The following is a 21,400-nucleotide window of genomic DNA, read 5'->3' on the forward strand; positions in this document are numbered from 1 at the left end:
AATATTCTAAATTGTCACAAATTTTGTAACTCAAAAGTGACAGGATCCTTTGGAGCCCCAGCTGGACCTCAAGGTACACCCCAGCAACACATGTAAGATGAAAACGTCTTGCCTACAGCTTGCATGGCTCTGTGTCACCCCAGACAGTTCTGCCCATGGCTAGAGGAATGTCTCTGCCCTTATTTCACTCTGTAGAAGTGTCTGGCAGGCGCAGGAGAAACAGTCATCGTTAAAGAAAGCCAGGAGATAGAATAAAGAAAGGGGAAACAGATCTAACACTGCCACGTTTCTTGCTCCCAATTCCAATGCGTCCCACTGGCCAGCATGGAAGCGGCCTCTCCTCTTCACGTGCTCTCCCTCATTCAGGGAAGTTGTTTGCTCATCTGTTGGCCTCTGCTGGCCATTTACCTTGAGCTGTTTATTACTATGCAGAGCCTCACTATAATTAAGATAAGCCAGAGGAAAAGCGGGAACAAAGGGAAGGACTGTAGCACCCTTGCTCATTCTGAAAGGCTGCAGCCTATTTTCATGCCCTCAGACATCCCGATCTATGAGATACCACAGGTCAAAATCAGTCAGTGAAAGCAGAAAAGTAAAGGGATTTCTATGGCTGACGTGCACCCAGTGACAAAACACATAAACTTCACACTGAAGAAGCAGACATCTGCATGTCCTCCTGGGCACACACAGTTTCTTTCCCTTACTTTAGTGGATTTATCTGTTGTCATATAGGAAAACTGAGACAAAGTGGCCTAGGTGGCCAGAGATGATACAAGAGGTATTTAAAACTTCATAAGTCACCAGATAACAGACAAAATGCCCTTTGCTGTCACCCTGCAGTGTAAACTCAGCAGTGGAAATGAGATGCAGTGCTCCAACAGGCATCACGACAGGAAAGATACCTTGCTCTAATTACAGTCTCTGTTCCACTATATCATGCAAAACTAACTGGATTTATTATTAGAGACACAGAGGGAAACATAAATGCCAATTTAAATTTACTACTGTCCTTAAAATGTTGACGGAAAGCAAAGATCTTCATCAAGAAGATCCCTGTGTTGCCTACCTTGAGAAGAAGAATTTTCTGTGCTTGAACTGTGGCAATACAGAAATGAATCGAAGGCTTTCAAGAAACTCTATCTTCCAAGCTAGAAGTGACATACTTTGTAGTTCTCAGTTCTCAGCTTAAAATATCAGCAGGTTCTAGAACAGTAAACTTCATAGCAGTAGGCAATTTAGTACATAAATTATTCTTAAAACCACAAATTCCCTTAAAAAGGAAACAGTATCAGAGTCTTTGGCTGTGCTTCCACGTTTATTATATGCATGCTCAGATCACCCGGCAGTACAAATTCAATCTGTGGCATACGAGCACTACGTCACATTTCTGTTGACTTTGCCACAGTACATACAAAACATTTAAGCACTCTCTCCATCTGCCAAGAAAAGGTGAGCCCTGTGCAATTTCCATAAAGCTTCCTGGACTTTTTGAGCAAGTTTCAATGTACAGCATGAGGATATACTAGTGCTTCACATTTTGTGTCATGCAGCATCATGCCGCTGTTAAAACCAGACCTTCCTCCTTGTGAATTCACAGCCTTGCAGTATATGAAAAACAGTCAATGGGTCCAGTTTCAACCTATACAAAATCTGCAGTTACAGCTATGGGGTTTGTTGGGTTTTCTTTTTAACCCACTATCACATTAATTCTTTACAAGATTTTCTTCATTACCATGTTAATGCAGCCTGCCTTATCCAGCATTGACTAAGGTGCATTTACCATTCCAAAGTGAAAAAGTTAATTGGAAAATACCCAAGAGAATTTGTTTTAGCTCTAGATAATGGCAATAATGATCCAACAAAGACCTAGAGGAAGTGGTCCTAATTCTCAGTAGATAAGGAACCTCATCAAGAATCAGTATTAATAATAAATAATAATTCTGCAGTTGTAGATTCTATGTCCCTAGCTTCAAACAGGAAAACATTTACACTTAAAAAATCCTAGTATCCTAATTTTTTTAACTGTTTAAATAAAACTCTTCCCAAAAGCAAGCGCTTTACCGCGATAAAGGGCAAGTAGAAGCATAATGCTTAAAAATCACAGAGCACACTTAGGAGCTTTACCTGACCAAGAGGTTTCTACCATATTCCACAGCTGAAAGAAATATCTGGAATCCAACGCAAGATCTACTGCAGTGCGTATACACCTTAATTTCTTTTCTTGAATGTAACCACTCTCTAGTTTCTTTTTTGTCTTTAGTTCCTACACATGAGCTTACATAAAGCTGGCATCTATCACAAATACATTAACTCTATCTTCTGCTTCAGAACAGAAAGAAGTGTGAATGGCAGCACACAGACTGGTCACTGACAGAAAACAGTTGATCTTGTTTCTCTGAAGTGGTGTTAAAAATATGTGGATCTAACTGTAGGCAAAACAACTACATAGTATAAAATGTATATTCTAAATCTGAATGACCAAGACATATTTCAATTAAGATAACTGAAACGCAGGTGAGTGCAGACATAAGCCCAAATTTGATGCACAATTACACAAATTGTGCATTCAGATGCGGGAACTGCATAAACTAAGAGTTTCCATTTGTAATTACAATTTGGGTGCGACTCTAGTATTTAGTGGACAGCTGACCTTTTTAAGTGGACAAAGAGAGCCTTGCCAAAAAGGAAAATCATGGAATTAGGAAGATAATCTAAACAGAGAAAGCAAATTCATCCAACAATTTTTCCAGTAGAAAAATCTTGTTACTGCAGGACAGGCCACCTACAGAAACCACAAGGCTTTGCCTCCCATGGCTAGAAAAAATGGGAAACTGAATGGAATTAACCCTGGTGCTATTTTGGGAAAGGTGCAAATAACTATCTTCTTGTCTGCTGACTGCTCTGACAGCGCCTCTCCTTTCCCTTGCAAGTTCACGCTACTTGCAGGAACTGCTCATACAGCCCACCTCCCACTGTGAGCGAGGGATTCAAGGATGAAACGGAAACAGCAGTGAATCCAAACTCTGAGAAAAAGGAGGACAAGCGTGTCCTTCCACGGGTCTTATAGATGCCATGAGGCCTGCTTGATCTCTAAAACTGGTAATAAGCTTGAAGTGTTTTCTTTATCAGTCACCTACAAAAGTGTTACAGTCTTCATTACTTTGATATAGCACATCTGAAAGCAAAGAGAGCAGCAGCAAATTCCAATTAAATGCAGAGTTTTATTTTTACCTGGTGTTGGCTCCTTTAAGGTCACAGAAGTGTGAGAGTAAAGCTTTCACTACATCATTGCAGACAACTTTAACTACATCAATGTGACTCAGCCTCTGTCGCAGCTGCTTGGCAATCTCCCAGAAGTCTTCAGATAGCAGCTGGTACAGTTGCCCTTCATCTCTGCTGAGTTGCCCATACCAGGACAGGATGTAATCTCTATAGCTGTAGTCAAACACTGAAAGGAGAAACAAAACAATAAATAGCAAAAACTGCAAAAGAGGAAGGCACACCAAGATAGAAAGAACATAATCCTCTACCCTTCTCAAAAATTAGATGGGTAATGGGTTTCATATCTTCTTCTTTGGGTTTTAAATTCTTGCCAAAGAAAGTAAGGTTGGCAAAGTTACAGAAATCTGCACCTAAGAGGTTAATGGAGGTTGCTTTGCAAAGCCTGTAAGTGGATTTGCTCAGACAGTCAGGTTACTAGCTATACACAACCTCAAACTAATACCTGTCTCTCAACAGTGAATTTGGTTATATGAACTAGCATATAATCTGACTGTGTCTAGGCTGTTGCAGACTGAAACCAGCCTTCTTTACATAGGAATTCAACAGTCTCCACTCCAAAGTACAGTTAAAAGTGGAGGTGGTAAGATTTTAGTATTTCAAAAGACATATACAATACTGAACAACACTGCAGAAAGTACATTATAGGATCAGAAGAGCTAGAGATAAGAGAAAACAAGTAGATTAGTGAGACAGCATGAACTTCAAAAATGAGGAGCTATTCTGAACCATATCTACAAGCAATAACCAAGATTACTGTAATTCCAAGTCCCATGGCAACACTATCATCTACCATTCTGACTTTTCTTTTTGGCAACATTTGCATGCCACTAGTTTTACCGATGTTTCACCATAGCAGATGTCCCCGGAGGTCTAGGAGGGAAGAGGAGGTGTTCAGGGAGCATGCATGAGCCATGTCTAGCAGTTACTACAAGATGGGGAAAAAGCTGGGGTGGAAGAAGAAGCCAGTTTGCATCTACCAGAGGGATAACTGAACAAGAAGGGGCAAAACAAGTGACATGCCTGATAATCTGAGCAGCTTCTTTACCAGACATCCTGATTTCAGACTTTTTCTCTCTTATGTTCCACTTTGATAGAAGTTATTTGTTTTATAGTAAACTACAAAAAGCTTCCTGGCACTGCAACAGTGATCTAATAACATACTAATAGCAGACCAACTTAAGTTGAATACTTTTGCCTGCCTGCAATACCAGCAGATCTCATCCAACATCACCTTGTTAAAAACATTTCAAAAGAAAAGGCTAAAATCGATATAAGTTTCTAGTCAAATGCTTCATAAAAAAACCCTCCTCAGGTTTATAAAGAAAGAAACTGAGACATTTCACTGAGTATGCCAAAACATATAGCTAAAAGCTTTTAAGTCATTTCACAGCTATAAAATTAATTATTCAGGAAAAAAAATTCAGTAAATAAATAAATAGAAGTTTTGAAGTTTTAATTCTTTTTTTCTGATCCAGGAGAGAAAAAAAATTATGTAGAGTCATATTGCAGGATGGGAACTTCCAATGTTGAAACATATCCAATTTCATTACTTTTCTAAAATAGAAGAAATCATATTTCATTGAAAACTCTCACTCACAAATACTACAAAGTGATAAAAACAGTTCTGAAAGGTAGTGATCTTCTGATAGCAAGCTGAGGAATAATCCCTCGATACACCGAAGAGCAACTGGGAACAGCGTTTTAAAAACTGAAGTTTATTACTTATCTCAAGTCTCTCATCACAATACACATTTTAACTACCTATTTTTCCACAGTTGTCCTCATGTCCTTCTGTAATCACTTTTTTCTTACAGCTTGGTGTCTGGTTTAACCCTAGCTGGCAACTAAGTATCATGTGGCCACTTGCTCTCTCCTCCCCTCCCAGTGGGATGGGGAGGAGAATCAGAAGAAAAAGGTAAAACTCCTGGATTGGGATAAGGACAGATCACTAGGGCAGCAAAAGAGGAAAATAACAATACTAATAAGAAAAATATACAGAGTAGGTGATACACAATGCAATTTGCTCACTGCCCAAGACCCAATGCCCAGCCTGTCCCCAAGCAGTGATTCCTCCTCCCCAGCCACCCGCCCCTTATATACTGAGGATGACATCATATGGTATCAAATACCCCTTTGGCTAGCTTGGGTCAGCTGTCCTGGCTGTGTCGCCTCCCAGCTTCTCGTGAAAATTAACTCTATCCCAGCTGAAAACCAGAACATTATCCACCCCTTATTCTATACCATCTACGTCATGCCCAGATCCTACACTTTCCAATTAATCACCACCACTTTTCCTGTCTTTGAGATAATATGCACACGCAGATACCATTCCTGTAGTCTGTGGGCCATCTCCCTCCATGGTGGTCCACTCGTCTGGCCGACATACAACATCTTCCCTGAAGGGATACCTTTCCCTCACGCCTGACAGAAGCCACCTCCAGAGGCTGAGGGCTTGTGTCTTTCTCCCAATCCCTTTGTCAACGCCCCTTTCCCTAGACAGGGATCCCAGCTGCTTGGCTTCCCTACCCTCTAATTCCAGTCTGCTGGCCCCATTACTCCAGCGGCGGAGCAGCCAGGTGACAATGTGCTTGCCTGGAAGGCGGCTGAAATTTTTTTGCATATCTCACAGCTCACTCAGGGACAGGGATCAAGTGATTACCTCTGGTTCTGCCTCTTCCTCCTGTTCTCGTGACGCTCCTGGGTCATCAACATCATCCCTAATTAAGCAAACTAATTGTTTTGTGTATTTCCTCTCCTGTATAGGGGCGACTGATACCAGCATGGGTTGGTTTTTTTGGTTCACCTGCAGTGCCTGTCACTGGGGCTTCAGTAGCCACAGTGTCTGTCACTCTGTTTTCCCTCTCTTCCCCCTGAGGGTGCTGCCTACCATCGAGCAGTGTTTGGTAGATACAGGCCAGGGCCCAGCACAGCACAGTGCAGTAAGTTGTCCCTCTTTGAAATCGCTACAGCATTTTTCTTTCAAGTATTCTATCACTCCCTCAGGGTCCTGTAGTTGTTTGGGAGTGAAGTTCCAAACCATTGGAGGTGAGAAGGCCTCTAGATACCTGCCCATATTCTCCCACATGCGATGCCACGCATGAGTATCCAGCCTCGGGGCAGATCCCTGGGTGGTATTCTCAAAACAATTTCTTGTAACCCTAAACAAGACCTGGAACACATTCAGGAATGTGCTGGTTTTGGCTGGAATAGAGTTAATTTTCTTCATAGTAGCTGGTATGGGGCTGTGCTTTCGATTTGTGCTGAAAACAGTGCTGATAACACAGGGATGTTTCAGTTACTGCCAAGCAGTGCTTACACAGAGCCAAGGCCTTTGCTGCTCCTCACACCACCTCACAGTGAGGAGGCTGGGGATACAGAAGGAGTTGGGAGGGGACACAGCCGGGACAGCTGACCCCAACTGACCAAAGGGATATTCCATACCATATGACATCATGCTCAGCATATAACTGGAGAAGCTAGCCCGGAGATGGGATCGCTGCTCAGAAACAGACTGGGCATCAGGTTTTTTTTCCTCTGCAAGTGGTGAGCAACTGCATTTGTACATGACTTGTTTGTTTTTTTTTTAATATATATATATGTATATAATTATTATTGTTGTTGTTATTCTCTTCCTTTGTTATCCTATTAAACTGTCTTTATCTCAACCCATGAGGTTTTTTGTGAGGGGTTGGTTTTTTTTTTCCTTCCCCATTCTCCTCCCCATCCCACTGCGGGCAGGGGGGGAGTGAGCGAGCAGCTGTGTGGTGCTCAGTTACCAGCTAGGGCTAGACCACAACAAGTTTCCTTGCTACTTCTCAGGCTTGTTACCCCTCCTGCATCACAACAGTTTAACTGTGCTGTTCTCTCTAAAATTTGGGATACTTTAGACCCCAGAATGAGCAATGAGACAGCTTTTAGAACTTTGTTAAAAAAAAATTAAAAAAGACACCAGCCACAGACACTAGCAGCAGTCTGTGGTGGGGTAAGACACTGCCTCATCTGTATGTGTCATCCTGGCCATGATGTGCTGCTGCTGCTTTAGTTTCATGCCTACTGATGCAGCTGATGCCTCTTTCAGTACTCTAAAGAAATACAGAAAAATTTTATAGAGTACAGCTTGCTTCCTTCAGAAGAGAAATCTGCTCATGAATTTACTCTCATTAATTTTACACTGCACGTTCTCTAAATCATTGAAAACAACTGGTCAGAAGACAAGAAAGGAATAAAAAGAAAAGCAGAACACACTTTCAGGACAATACCTTACTATGACTAACTCAGCTGCTACAAACATGAAACAAATTTCTTCTGATCAAATCAGATGCAGTGACAGCAGTGAGTCTGGTGCAAAACTGTAGAAACTTCTACTGGGTTTTCTGAATTAGTTCAGAAGATCCAAGTCCTCAGTTGTTATAAGCTGATTAAAAGTCACTCCCGCATGAATGTGAAGTTGAGCCTCTTCAATTTCTCTTTTTAAAGACTGTGAAGTAAAAGAGTGTTGGGAGTAGAGAGCCAGAAGCTTGTGTGGAGTTAGTGAGGACACCCCTTTGGACCCTTCCTTCATTCCTAACCCCACACAGGTCTACAGTAACTGTTATCTCTTCTTCCACATTCATTCATTCAGAGGTTCCGCAGCACCACAAAAGCCACTGGGTCAGACTGGCTTCAAATCTGCAATTTGCAGAGCTTCACATCAGACAGTTTTTACACTGCTAAGATTCATTACCCAACTTTAAGAAACATAACACAGAAATCTGAATAGCAAGGACTAAATGCCTACCCATTTTCTCAAATTACCATTAAAAAAACAGACCAGAACTATTGTCCCTATGCAAATGCAGACACACACTTCCAAGTTTAAAAGAAGTAGTAAATATTCTTTCCTGAAAGCACCGGAGAGACCAGAACCATTACATTAAGTTATGGTCAAATCCAAAACTCTCCTGTGACTGTATGCACAACAGCAGAGAAAGTATAGCTACAACGCTGGCTTGAGTTATTCTACTACAGCAAGCATCACAATCTGTAAAATAGAAAAGCAACATTAATACGAATTGTGTTAAGATCCTGCATCAGGAAACCACCATCAAACAGCCAAGAAGCGTTATTATAATATTGTGCTACTACAACACTAGATTTAACATGCATGATGTGGTTATTATAAGCTATACTTGAAGAAAAATACTTTCAATAAAAATTTAACGGAAAAAGATGACAGACTATACCACCATTAAGTACCTGGCAAAGAACTGTTCTATAGAAGTAAATGTTAAATGCTTAGTTGTTACAGCTACTACTTTTTCCCCCCGCCAAAAGCCAATTCAGTCAAAAAAAAAAAAAGCAGCCTTACCTTCATCCTCAAAAATCAAACTAAAATATTAAAGCTCCTATACTGAAGTCCCTGAAAATTACTAATAAATACTCTGAATATGCAACTCTATCATTTCCAAGATATTAATTTTTAAATTGCAAGAGATAAAGGCCATTATTCACTTATTGTATTCTAGATTTTATTATGCTTTAGCTATACAATATAAATTAAGATGATGAGGTTTTATACTTATCTTTATTTATTGAAGTTTCTCATGCCCACTAAATCTTTATTTAGACCATGGTGTTAAAGGCTGGCAAAGTGCTGTGTAAATGCCCAGACTTCAGTGACTGGGAACCTGCCCAAGTAACTAGCAATAATGATTTATAGATGTCAGTTCTCTTGTTAAAGTTCATGCTTGGAATAAACACTAGCATTTCTTGGTTTACTTGCGTTTTACAATATTATTCAAACTCTATGAAACCAACATGTTTAATAGACAAGATGTTATCACTGTGCATAGATGGATAGCGCCTGTGCAAAAAGTATCACACCCTGAGAGTCTCCTATTCCACATTGTTTGGTTTATTTTCATTAAAATTTTCTTGACATTTGCTTCTTTAATAAATATTATGAATGTGCAGAAAAAACATGGACATTTCCAAATATATAAGCAATAGAGAAAAAAATGTGTTAAAAAGATCTAGGAAATGCATTTAAAAACCAAAATCAGACAAATTTCTGTTCAAATACTTTTGCCTGTGTACCTTTTGCCAAGAGTTCTTAGCTCCAAGTGTTTGAATCCCAGTAGCAGAGAGAACATGAATTCAAATTAAGTCTTGCTCATATTTTGGACCCAAACAACTCATTTTTTTGAGAGCTGTGAAAAAAAAGAATACAGCTTTTCAAATAGAGAGTGGCAGAAGCTACTACAATTTTTTTTTCCTAAATGTCAATGTGTGGATCTTAAGTTGGGAAATGAGATAGACTGGGAAAAAACTTCTGTAAAGGGAAGTCCTGCCTTACATCCCTAACAGAGTTCTTATAAGGCAAGATCTGATCCACAGGTACAATCTAATTAAATTCCCAAAATACTTCCAACAAGGTCACCTCAACACAGGCTTGAGGGAAGACAAGCCACTATGAAAGAAGAGATGGATCTCTGGCATGAAATATTTTAAGAGCTAAGAAGCACAGGATATGAATAAATAGCCATTTTTCACAGGAGAAGAATTTCACCAGTGGAGTTCTGCTGGGATTTGTGCTATAGCCCGTACTGTTTTACTTACTCATAAATGACCCAGTAAAGCAGGTAAGTAATATGGAGACCAATTTTCCTGGCACTACTAAAGCAGTAGAGGCAAAGACTGACTGAAGAATAACAAAAAGACCACAGGATATGGGGCAGCAAAAATGGAAGATCAAATTCAGTTCCTGGGAGACCAGCTAAACCCATGGCAGATAATCTCCCTACAGCTACTGCCCTCAGCCCAAACAGTATGCTGCCCAACAGCGGCACAAGTCTGACTGAGCAATCTCTCTAAAGAGAGATATTCCTAAACTACCATATGATATGGGCTGAAAACACGAAGTTACCACTCTAAACCCAGAGAGAAAAGCCCACACAGACTGGCTGTAACACCACCAAAAGCATGGCATGACTAACAGTCAGTTCTTGAAGGGTACAAGATAGTTAGCAACTAACAGTAAGCCCTCAGCAAACTTAATTACACAGATGATGAAAAACAGGTGAAGAAGTCAGAATTTACCAAAGGGCTGTTTCTTTATAACCAGCTATGGCATTTCTGAAATTAGATAATGCTGGCTCCTCAAAAAATGTTATCCTTGCATGTCTAAGGTAATATAAAGAGAAATAAAATCTGATATAAAAAACCACTGCAAAACCCCATTGACTGTGGTAATATAACAACACCTACTCAAAACCTCAAGTGGCAGTAGGAGTCTGAACTGGTCCCCAAGATTAAAACCTCTGGAGAACTGGAAGTCTCCTAAGTAAATGAATAAGGCATTTTAAAGCATTTTGTTGAACAGCATGTTGCATCTAGACAGCAAGAAGTTAGCAAAAACTCCTGGGATTTACAAGTACTTTAATCCTCATCAGTGTAAGACTGGAAACACAAATACAGGCAGTATTTTTTATATCGTTAGTAATAAAGTTTTATTTAACTATGAACTTATTAAAAAAAAGTATTCATATTATCAAGACAGCAACAAATTTTGGAACTGTCACAAGGCAAGGAATGTGTCCTGTCTATTTTCAGACAGGCTGATCATTCTACTCTAATAGAAAAGTAAAATGTTTGTTTTGGGATTCATTCAGTATCTCAAACTTAAGTTGACTCGGGCACCTTCCAAAATCAAAAAGCTTGCTTAAGTCGATGTGTGGTAGAGTGAAAGTACAGTCTCATCCTTGTCAAACTGCATAACGGAGGAGAAGTTGGCTTCGTTGCTTAGGTCTGGAAGAAACACAACCAAATCTGACAAGTTTGCTCTCCAAAATTCAGAGTGAGAATGGAGGGTAAAAGCTACTCTAAAAAGAAATAACAGAAAGGCAAGTAAGCTGTCACAACAGAAGGTCCTCAACTCTGAAAAATGAATCACTTAAATATTGGTAACTTATTTTCAGCCTTACTGAGTAAGGATGGACTCATGCATCCAACTGAATGATCTGCTGGATAAATACTTTAGATGAAGACAGCTCTCTCATCTCTTACAGACACACGAGTTACTCCTATGTGCAAGTAACAGGAGGAAAGTGTAACACAACTATCCTTCCCAGAGTATTCCACAATACCTGTTGTCTATCTCCAAATAACCCTGCTACCTCTGATTATGTGCTGATTACTTCAAGGCTTCATTTCAAATTCTAAGACAGGTTATCCAAAATGTGAAGTATGCATGTGAGAGAATACAGTAAATAATTGTCTATGCTTGCTTCATACATGTAACATTTAGACTCTACAATCCTTTTCACATCATCAGGAATCCTATAATCTGACTGACTCCAGATGAAACTGCTGCCTAAAAACAAATTATGATATAATAGTTCACCTTCACAGAAACATGACATAGTAGGTAGTGTTCTAATTTTATATTTTAGCTACATATCCTGCTAACAGCTATTCATGAAAATGACTTGAAAAACGTAACACATGCCAAGAAGTTTTTATAACAACTAACCTGTTAAAAGCAATGATTATATTTTAAAATATATTCTCTCCAGATGTGAAAAAGATAAGAAAAAATAAACAGTCTTGCAAAGAAATCTTAAAGGAAAAAAAATTCAAAATTAGATAAAATATTCACAAAAGACTGAAATAACATCAAATTTTATAAATATATTTTAAAAGCTACAGTACACAACTCTTTATGTTTTCTTCTTTTAATACACAAGCTAGGTTTCCCACCTCCCTGATCATCTTTATGCTCCAACCTAGCACAGTCTTTGAAGTAACACATAAAAATAAATTTTGCTTTGAACTCTGACGCTATCTCAAGTTCTACAACATTTTGTATTACCAGGAGTCAGTTGAAAAAAACGTGTGCAGAAGTAGTAGTCATTCTTTAAAGAATTGTAAACGAGAAATTTTAAATCCATACGAACATAGTTCATATTTTACAATTCAAAGCCCAAGAACTGTACTGGTGATCCACAGATTTCATAGACCATATCAGCCAGAAATATAAATGTTGATTTTAGATTCGGTTTTCATGGCAAGAATTGCACTAAATGGGAAGACTGTTTGCAAGAGTCTACAGGATATATCAGTTCAGGAAAACTCAATCAAGAATCTTTTAAATGGCACCCTTTTGGTTTTTGCACAACTATTAATGACTCTATTTAAATATATTTCTGTAAAAAACAGCCACTAAAATGACACAATACCAGTTAAATTGAAAAAGACATCACATTACTTACTACAGCAGACCTCTTGGGAAGACCAAGACCTTGCACTTTTATATCAAGACAGAAACTAGGGTCATATTCTAAAATCCTGGAATGTTGTGAAGTCATGGTTTGCTAAGAGGACAAGAGATATTCAGAGTCTAATGCTTCTTTGCCCAAGTTAAGACTCACCTTCTTTCAGTGCTTTATCCATGTTGTGAGAAATGACCACTCTCCTTGATTGGACTGTATCATGGGAGCTTCCAGACCAATTACTCTGAAATTCAAAAAGAACATTCATCATAAGAGGAAGGAATAAACCAAAAATGACAGAAGAAATAAAACTGGAATTCAAGGTGACAGTACTGTATCATTTGGTCTTCATACAAATATTGTCACCCCATATTGTTAAAATGGATGAGTGTCAATTGTCTATGAGGTTATTAAACACTGTTTATTAAGCACATATTAACACCCATTGTTGCATATCGTATACTGTACAACTTGCCAGATTATCTTAAGGTTGGGGTTTTTTGGTAGAAGGGAGCTGTATTCATTTGCAAGTCAATGCACTGAGAATTTGACATGCATTTAACAAAACAACTGGAACTCTTCTATTCAGTATTTTCACAGCTTTATAAGAGATATGTCAATAGCAAATAAAACATCTTTGTCACCTACTGTCAACAATGGACTTCATTTAGTCTCATAAACCACTTTTAAAATAAAAGCTAATCAACGAATCGCAGAGTCATAGAATGGCCTGGGTTGGAAGGAACCTTAAAGACCATCCAGTTCCAACCCCCCTGCCATGGGCAGGGACACCCTCCCCTAGACCACATTGCCCAAAGCCCCATCCAGCCTGGCCTTGAACACTGCCAGGGAGGGGGCATCCACAGCCTCTCTGGGCAACCTGTTCCAGTGCCTCACCACCCTCACAGTGAAGAATTTCTTCCTAATATCTAATCTAAATCGACCCTCCTTCAGCTTAAACCCATTACCCCTTGTCCTATCACTCCATGCCCTTGTAACCAGTCCCTCTCCAGCTTTCTTGTAGGCCCCTTTAGGTACTGGAAGGCTGCAATAATGTCTCCCCAGAGCCTTCTCTTCTTCAGGCTGAATAATCCCAACTCTCTTAGCCTTTAGATCTCCTACAGTAAATTGGTTCACATTCTTCGGGGGTTCTTCCTTTAAAGACACTTCTGGCCGCTCCACTTTAAGCTGCTGTACTACACAAACATTTGTCTATATTGGAGTATTAGCTCTTACAGTGTCCAAACAGGTGGGCAGATGGTGAAACATTTTTCAGAGTGTAGACAAAAAGCAGCAATTCATGCTGTACTTATATAGAAAGGAGTGTAATTCAAATCAGAAATAGAAATCGTCCCACTGCCACTCAGCTGACTTCACTCACCTTGGTGAGAGCGCTTCAGAAACATCCCAATCCCTCCAACATTCACCAAACAGAGAATAAGAAAGTATCATAAACTTTATGTAAAAACACTCTTTAATGTTTTTAAAGGTAGTATGCCATTATTTCAGCCAATTTGCAGGCTAATGCTCAGTGTATTTTGCTGTAACATGTTTTCCTTCTGCTGCAGATACGTGCACATAGAGTCTAGTATAAAGCATGTCAAATGGGATACAGATATGAAGGAGTCTAAGCACTACCCTCACATCAAAATAAAGCTGTTCACACTCACTCACCTCTAACATAGTGCTGCCACGGACACTTTCCAGGCCTTGAGTGCCCTCCTTCCACCCACAGTTAATTTGTTCCAGCTTTTGGATGAGTGCAGCAATACTCCCTAGACTAGACTTCTTCCAGTCACTACTATGAGACCATGGCTGTGGTCTTCCAGCCATTTTCTTCCCCCCTTGACTACACTATCAATGGCAAGAGCAGCAAGATTTCAGCATGTTTGCCTCCATTTGCAGCCCCTCTTACTGTCAAAGCTCTGGTTAAGGAGGGGTAAGAACAGAGTATTATGTTTAGTGAACCACTACAGATACTCATGGCTCCCCTCTACCTGAACAGCCATACCCACCTGAATGGCTGCAGAAAGTATTTTTGCTGTTTTGAAGAACACCTAACAACAATATCTGTAAGGCTGCAATACATCACCTCTGACTGCTAATGTTGTCATGTTTCCTCCATGCAAAGCTGTGTTAATGCTAGTCACACAATTACTTCAGGATTTTTCTGCTTTATTTGCAGCAGGAAATCAGATGATTCATAACCACTCCAATTTAAAAAGAGAAGAGGCAGACTCACAGGGACATTAAACAGCCCAAATACATTTGGGGAAGGGGAAGGGATTCAGAAAGCCCTATTAAGCAAAGTCACTCAGGTCTTTCTGTGAAGAAAGAGCTCCTAAACACGAGGCCACAATCCTGACTGAAGCTCTATGCTCAACATATTCCATCTTCCTTAACACTCACGCTAGCTTGGGTATCCTACAAGACTAATGCTTTGCTAAACTGAGCCATCCCTGCACAGAGGTTGGTAAACTCAAGCCCCTAACTTAGGCATCAACACTTCTCATTTGTACATAGTTTGCAGGAAGTTTTTTTTTTAGGACCTAAAGCATCAGTAAGCACTCTCATGAAATGCTAGCCAAATTACTCCTTTTAAAACTAGTTTAAACACAAGCTGAGATAAAATCATAAATGTTGAACTCTTACTTTTGCCTCCTTCCCTGCCTCAGTTCAGGACTTCTTTACAGCAAAGGGAACAAAAAAACCCACAAACAAACAAACAAACAAACAAAGCCTTCAGAGGGGATCCACGGTAGCTTGCTCTACGATCCAATCTACACAATTCCACAAAGCAGGAATTGTTTCTGTCTTGAACACTCATGTTAAGAATAAGGCAGACTATTATTGCCTAAGTGAAATTCTGCCTCTTAAATACCAAGATAAAAACTCCCATTTCAGCTTGCAAGAATATATTTCATTGAGAGTGTCCTCTATGGTTGGTACTCCTAAAAGGCACCAGCTTTTCATTTAAACCAAACCAAAACAAACAAAATAAAAGAGTAACATAGATGTTTAGCATGGAGAAGTTCAAATAAGACAGGTGATCAAAAAGGATTTAAAAGATGAGAAGTGAATACCACCAATAGCAATGGTGACTTTGCTGCTGCACAAATGTAATTACTGAAGGGCAAAGGAAGATGCAGAGTATATTGAATTTTCTGGGAAATTTTCCATACTCATACAGGTATTGCATACACCACCATGAACAGTCTGAGAGAAAAGCACAGAGCATGAAATAAACCTTATTTAAAAGCAAGGTTTCAACTTTGTTTAAAAACAAATTTTCAACAACAGATGAGAATCTAACATTTGAATAAACAGGAATGCTTAAATGCATTGCAGTGATGTTGGTTGGCTTAGTTCAGGCCTAAGAAAAAACAGTTCAGGGCAGACCTTATTGCTATCTCCAACTACCAAACGAGAGGCCACAGAGAAGAGCTAGCCAGACTCTTCTCGCAGACACACAGGACAATAAGCAAGGTTGCAACACAGGAAAAATTCCCACCACTTACAAGGCAAAACTATTTTAATTATGAGGCTAGTCAAATACCAGAATGGGGGGTGCTGAGAGGCTGTGGAGTCTCCATCCTTGGAAATACTCAAAATTCGACAGCAGAAAGCCCTGAGCAAACTTACCTCGTTGGACCCACGCTGAGCAGGAGGGTGAACTAGATGCCCTCTAGACATTCTTTCCAACCTGAACTAGTCTGTGATTCTTGATGATCCTTCAGAGAACTGTGAATTTAATTTGGTAACTGATAATCAATCAGATCTTAAGTTGCCTTCTCTAAAACTGATCAAACTCCTTTTTCCTTTCAGTCTTATGAACTTGCATTTAGCAGAATCAAGTCTTAAGTCTTACTAGCTTAGATTTGCTTTCTAAAAATCCTGCTTCTGTGACAACATTAATAATGAATTAATTAAATAAGCAGGCACCCCCAAGTTAGATGACATATGGCAGCAAACACCTTAACACCAACAGTAACAGCCCAGTAACACAGGTTTACCAGCAACTGTGATAACAGAAGGATTTCAGAAAACTCAGTCCAAACTCAGCTTTAACAGCTGAGAATGAAAAATCCAGCAGCTATCACTGGAAGATTTTCTTCTCACCCCTGCCTCAAATCAGATGGAGGGCATATGCAGAGAACAGGTTCAGCTAGAAAGCCTAGACTTGAATGTTTTCACACTTTTCTTCATGTCACGCATCTAAAGGAAAACGGTGATACGTTTCATGAAATAGTTGGCATAACCCTGAGCCAAAGATGTTCATAAATGGATTTAAGACAGTCAAAGCTCTAGCTTAGATGCTCTTTTTTACTGATTAAAACCTGGTATGTTCCCATTAGTCCTGACTTGCACTATCATAGGGGAAAAAAAAAAAAAAAGATCAGGCTACACTCCGTAGAGTTTATTGTTGAATAATGGCAGAAACCAGGCTGAAACTTAAATAAAGCTTGACAAAATGTCGTGAAGGGACAGGGGTGGAAAGCACATGCAAAGAATGAGGTTGCTAACAAACAGGGAGGCCTGTATTCCTGGAACAGTTCGAGTTTTCCCCAACTTTGATTTTGTTTACAGGCTGAAAAAAAAGGGATGTGTGTATTTCCTGGAGACTTCTGAATAATACTCGTCGTTTGGTACTTTCGAGAATGATTTAAGATGCAGACAACAACAGTATGAAAGGCCTAGGAAAGAAAAAAAAAAGCTGACATTGAGCCTGAAATTGTCTTAGGTTCAATCTCCTACAGACACAAAAATTAAGTTAATGTCATTTATTGGTTTAAAAAATTTAAGTAATTTTAAATTAGCTTTGAAGAAAATAATAAACGTTAAATAATAAAGAATTCAGATGGTGTTTCAACACCTACAGTGAATAAATGGCAAAGCACAGAGAACACAGGAGTACCTTCCACTATCAAGAAATCCATCCGCAATACTCAGTCATCAAATGCAATTCTTAAAACATAATAGCAGAAAGCCAGGCACATGCTACAGGCACGCCACACGCAGACTTACTCTGCCATGGAATTAAAGCCAGAAGCAGAGAAAAATTAGCAATTATTTCTATTACATTAACTTAATTACAACAAAACTAGAACAGAGCTCAGGACAGATGCCACAATATAAATGGCCATTGTGCATGAGACACTCAGTTTAATCACTGATCTAAAAGGCAAAGACTGCATCTAATTCAGCATACAAGAACTATCCAGTTACCCATCACTTAACTTTCTTTTTTTCTTTGTAAAACATACATTAACATCAAGCTGGACTTTGATGATAGTGTGTCACAGTTTCAAATAATACTTCACTGAACTCCCCATAAATTCAGCTTTAACTGATCTGGATAGATGTTTTCTTATAGTAGAAAACATTACTTCAACTTATGATGCAAAAATAAATTTTCTACTCACAAGAGTTAATTTTTTAATTAATACCTATAGTTCTATTTAAAATTATAAAGCAAGTATGTATGTGTCACATTAAGCATTAATCTACATATATTAAGGGATATCATAACTACCAATTTAAAAATCAACATACTGAAAGCATGTTAATCCTATTATGTTAAGCATCATTATCTCAGTAACGATTTTATAATATCAGCATATCTCATGTCCACTAACATAGTGGAACATGGAACATGTAAACTGTTTTAATTATATGGGGATCATCTATCTTAAATGCACCGTGTTCAAAAATGATAAAACTGTAGCAGTATAAAAACTTCATAATCAGGGTAGAACTTCCTTCAGTTGAGATTTCATAATACTAGACAGATAAGAATATGCAAATTAAACTTTTTTCAGGTAATACTTTAATTCCCATCAGTACAGCTGAGAAATAATTGGCAAGTTAGCATTCAAATTTCTGGTCAGCAAGAAATACAGCATTGTTCTCTGCTGGGATCTTCAATATTAACATCAAAATAAAGGCTTACACGAATTCTTAGGGTACATGCACAGCCCCAGTCTACTGAACATCTACATGCTCTCCTCCTCTGTTAAAAACAGACAACAAGAACCTACAACCTATATGTCAAGGCCAAAAGAGCCATGTGCTGTGAAAACTGAATTGCTGGCAAGCCAGAAAAACCTGCACAGACTCATGCCTCAGCTGCAGTCTCAACTTGACAATCAGAGAAACTCAGGCATTGTCTATACCCTCTTCCACATGACTTTCCACCATACAAAGGTAGGGTCTTCTGTCTTTTTAACAGAGCACCACAAAACATGCAGAAGGAACCATCATCATTAATTTTATTAACATTAACTTGTTCTCTTTCACTGTGTGTGCTTAATAGGGGAAAAAATAGTACAGAACGTCTGGTCATATAAACCTCCCATGGATACAACTCAAACTTGTTCCCTTATGACTACACAATATCCTGGGGGTTTTTTTGGTTTGGGTTGGTTTTTTTTCATCACTTAACAAGGTGGCAGCTTGGGAAAGGATGTAGTATTCTACATAACTGCCTCTTTCTTGGTTCCTTGTGCTCTGCAAAGGAGAGCAGCAAAATCTACCCAAGACCTGGCAATAAAAAGGAACCTGATCAGATCTTATTTACAGAATGTTTCTGATACATGTGTACAGTATTTTCAATCTCCAAAAGTATCTTGAATGCAAGATGCTTTTACTCTTAACCTTATCACAGAGGTTTTGGTTACACTTTTAGGACTCCCCTGCCAGAGACTTGGACAGCAAGATCCCAATGAGCCCACCACCTGTCTGTCTTACTGACTCAGCATGGCTTGCTTATCAGGAGAAATGAACTAGCTCCCTAGTTATGTTGTCAGTCATAAAACACTTTTCAAGTGAGAAGCAGTCCCTACAAAGGTAAAAGCAGCCTGATTCATAGCAAAATATGAAATGTCAACCTAACACAATGTTGAGAAAATTAAATGTCAAACACAATACAATGCAGAGCTGAAGATGACACAGGATACAATGGAAGGAAACAGAAAGAGTTGCATGACAAGACAAGAAATCTCTAAATACACATGATGGATAAAAGGCTGTGTGGAAAACTAAGTCTGCTCACCACTAAGGAGCTATGGGACAAATAATTGAGACAGAGTCTGAAAAACATTTCATTTCCTGAGATCAGTCTCCTTTGAGAATAAAGTTATCACTTCAAAGTTATGCCTGCAGGTAATGAACGCATGCAGTCCTAACAAAACTTCCATTCTGAAAAACCTTGTAAATCCCTAAGGATAACAGATATTCCACAGATCCCTAAAAATAAACTGTAGCAGAAATGTCCAAACTACAGGCCCCAAAGTGTAACAGGCCCCCACTGAACTATAGCTGAACATTTGCAATTCATGCAATATTTTCTTAAAATGTAAAAATATTCCTGAAATTGGTAGGTAATGCTACAATACTTTTCATTATTTTAATTTCAGGACTTGTCTAGTAGCAAATTCACCTACATCATCAAAAGCTGACTGTTAACCTGCCTATATGAGACATAGCACTAAGAACAAAAGTATCAGACTCTGAGTTCTGTCAAAAACCAAACTTACACATATCCTCTCCTTTCAATCCAGAAACAACTAATAAATTAAAAGAATGGCAGTAGATCAGAATATCTGGTTGCAAGCCCAAAAGGATCTAAAACAAGCATGATAGAAGAGCAACAAGCAGAGACTGCAATGACTGGCAGAAGTAACAGCAAAAATCCTGCAATATCTGAACTCTCAATATTCCCTAATAGACCAGAGAATGAGACAGACCGTGGAACATGCTTGGCTTTTGGTTAATAAAAAACCCATACATACTTTTGAAATCTTACTAAGCTGTAAAGATCAAGACTGAAAGGAGTTAGGAAGTTTCTCCTCTCCCTCACAGCTGCTCCAAACTGCTCATTACATCAAGAACTGCTTTGTATCAGGCTTGAAAGTGATGTCCACAGATGGCAAACCTTCTGCTTCCTACAGCTGCTGGGGCTCCTGCGAGCTTACCTTTGCAAGCTTCATCTGACAGCAAATGTCCAACAGTGAAGGAAAATAAAACTGTGTGTCCTTTCTCTCCACTTCCCTAATGTTCATCGAAAAGAGCAGAGCACTCAGCTTGAATACCATGATGCATACTCAACCTAGGTTAACTTGCCATCCCATTTGGATCACTCAGACCATTTCCAATAATCTCACTACTCATCCTCCTATGGCTTAAATAAAGACCAGTACTATCTTCCAGGATCCAGAGATTTCAACAATTACCTGATCCAATGAGAAAAGTTTTGCCCATGCCCTCCCATTAATGCCAGATTCACAAAAAAGTCCACGTTCAAGGATGGAACAAGCCTTTAAGAACATAAGACCCGATCACATATCTGGCCCTCAGGGCTAGAAAGTGAGAATAAACTATTTCTGAAAATGGAGAGCTACTAAACAGAAGTGAACAAATGTGTCAGGAGCTGAGTTTTAAAGAAATACTCAAAATTGTTAGTAACTGTTAATCATAGGAAACTAAAACCGGGACATTAGAATCAGTGTACCCTTTTCACTGGGAAAATGTTTATTACCTTTAGTGCTGCAAGACAAACTAGGTAGAGCATTCTCCATACAGAGTATCATTCATTTAACCTGAATTTAAAATGCAGCACTTAAATCTAATAAAGTAATCCTTGGGTTTTGCATTATTTAAATTAACTTGATAACCCAACACTCCATTATTCAGAGTTTTTGCTTTGAATCAGAGTCAAAACACTATGCTGAAAAGAAAACTCTGTCCTGCCAGTTTTTTTGGCAGAGAAACAACTCACACTGGAAACGTGGGAAAAAGCATTTTTCTTCCCTTTCCCCACTAACTTGGTTAACATGGTTCTTCATATGAGTCAAAGCTATCTCCCCTACAAC

General features: G+C 39.0%; 1 protein-coding gene across 1 annotated transcript in view; it reads right to left on the reverse strand.

Annotated features, from left to right (window-relative positions):
• The window catches only part of SNX25 (sorting nexin 25), an 89,327-nt gene that overhangs the window by 62,942 nt on the left and 4,985 nt on the right, over positions 1–21,400 (reverse strand). Inside the window, exons 2-3 of the mRNA XM_054824497.1 lie at positions 12,690–12,774; positions 3,232–3,448 (exon numbers count right to left, since the gene is read on the reverse strand). Of these exons, the coding sequence (XP_054680472.1) occupies positions 3,232–3,448; positions 12,690–12,774 (302 nt within the window). The remainder of the gene's footprint in view (positions 1–3,231; positions 3,449–12,689; positions 12,775–21,400) is intronic.

Source organism: Grus americana, chromosome 4 (genome assembly GCF_028858705.1).
Source record: "Grus americana isolate bGruAme1 chromosome 4, bGruAme1.mat, whole genome shotgun sequence".
In the NCBI taxonomy this organism is placed as follows: domain Eukaryota; kingdom Metazoa; phylum Chordata; class Aves; order Gruiformes; family Gruidae; genus Grus; species Grus americana.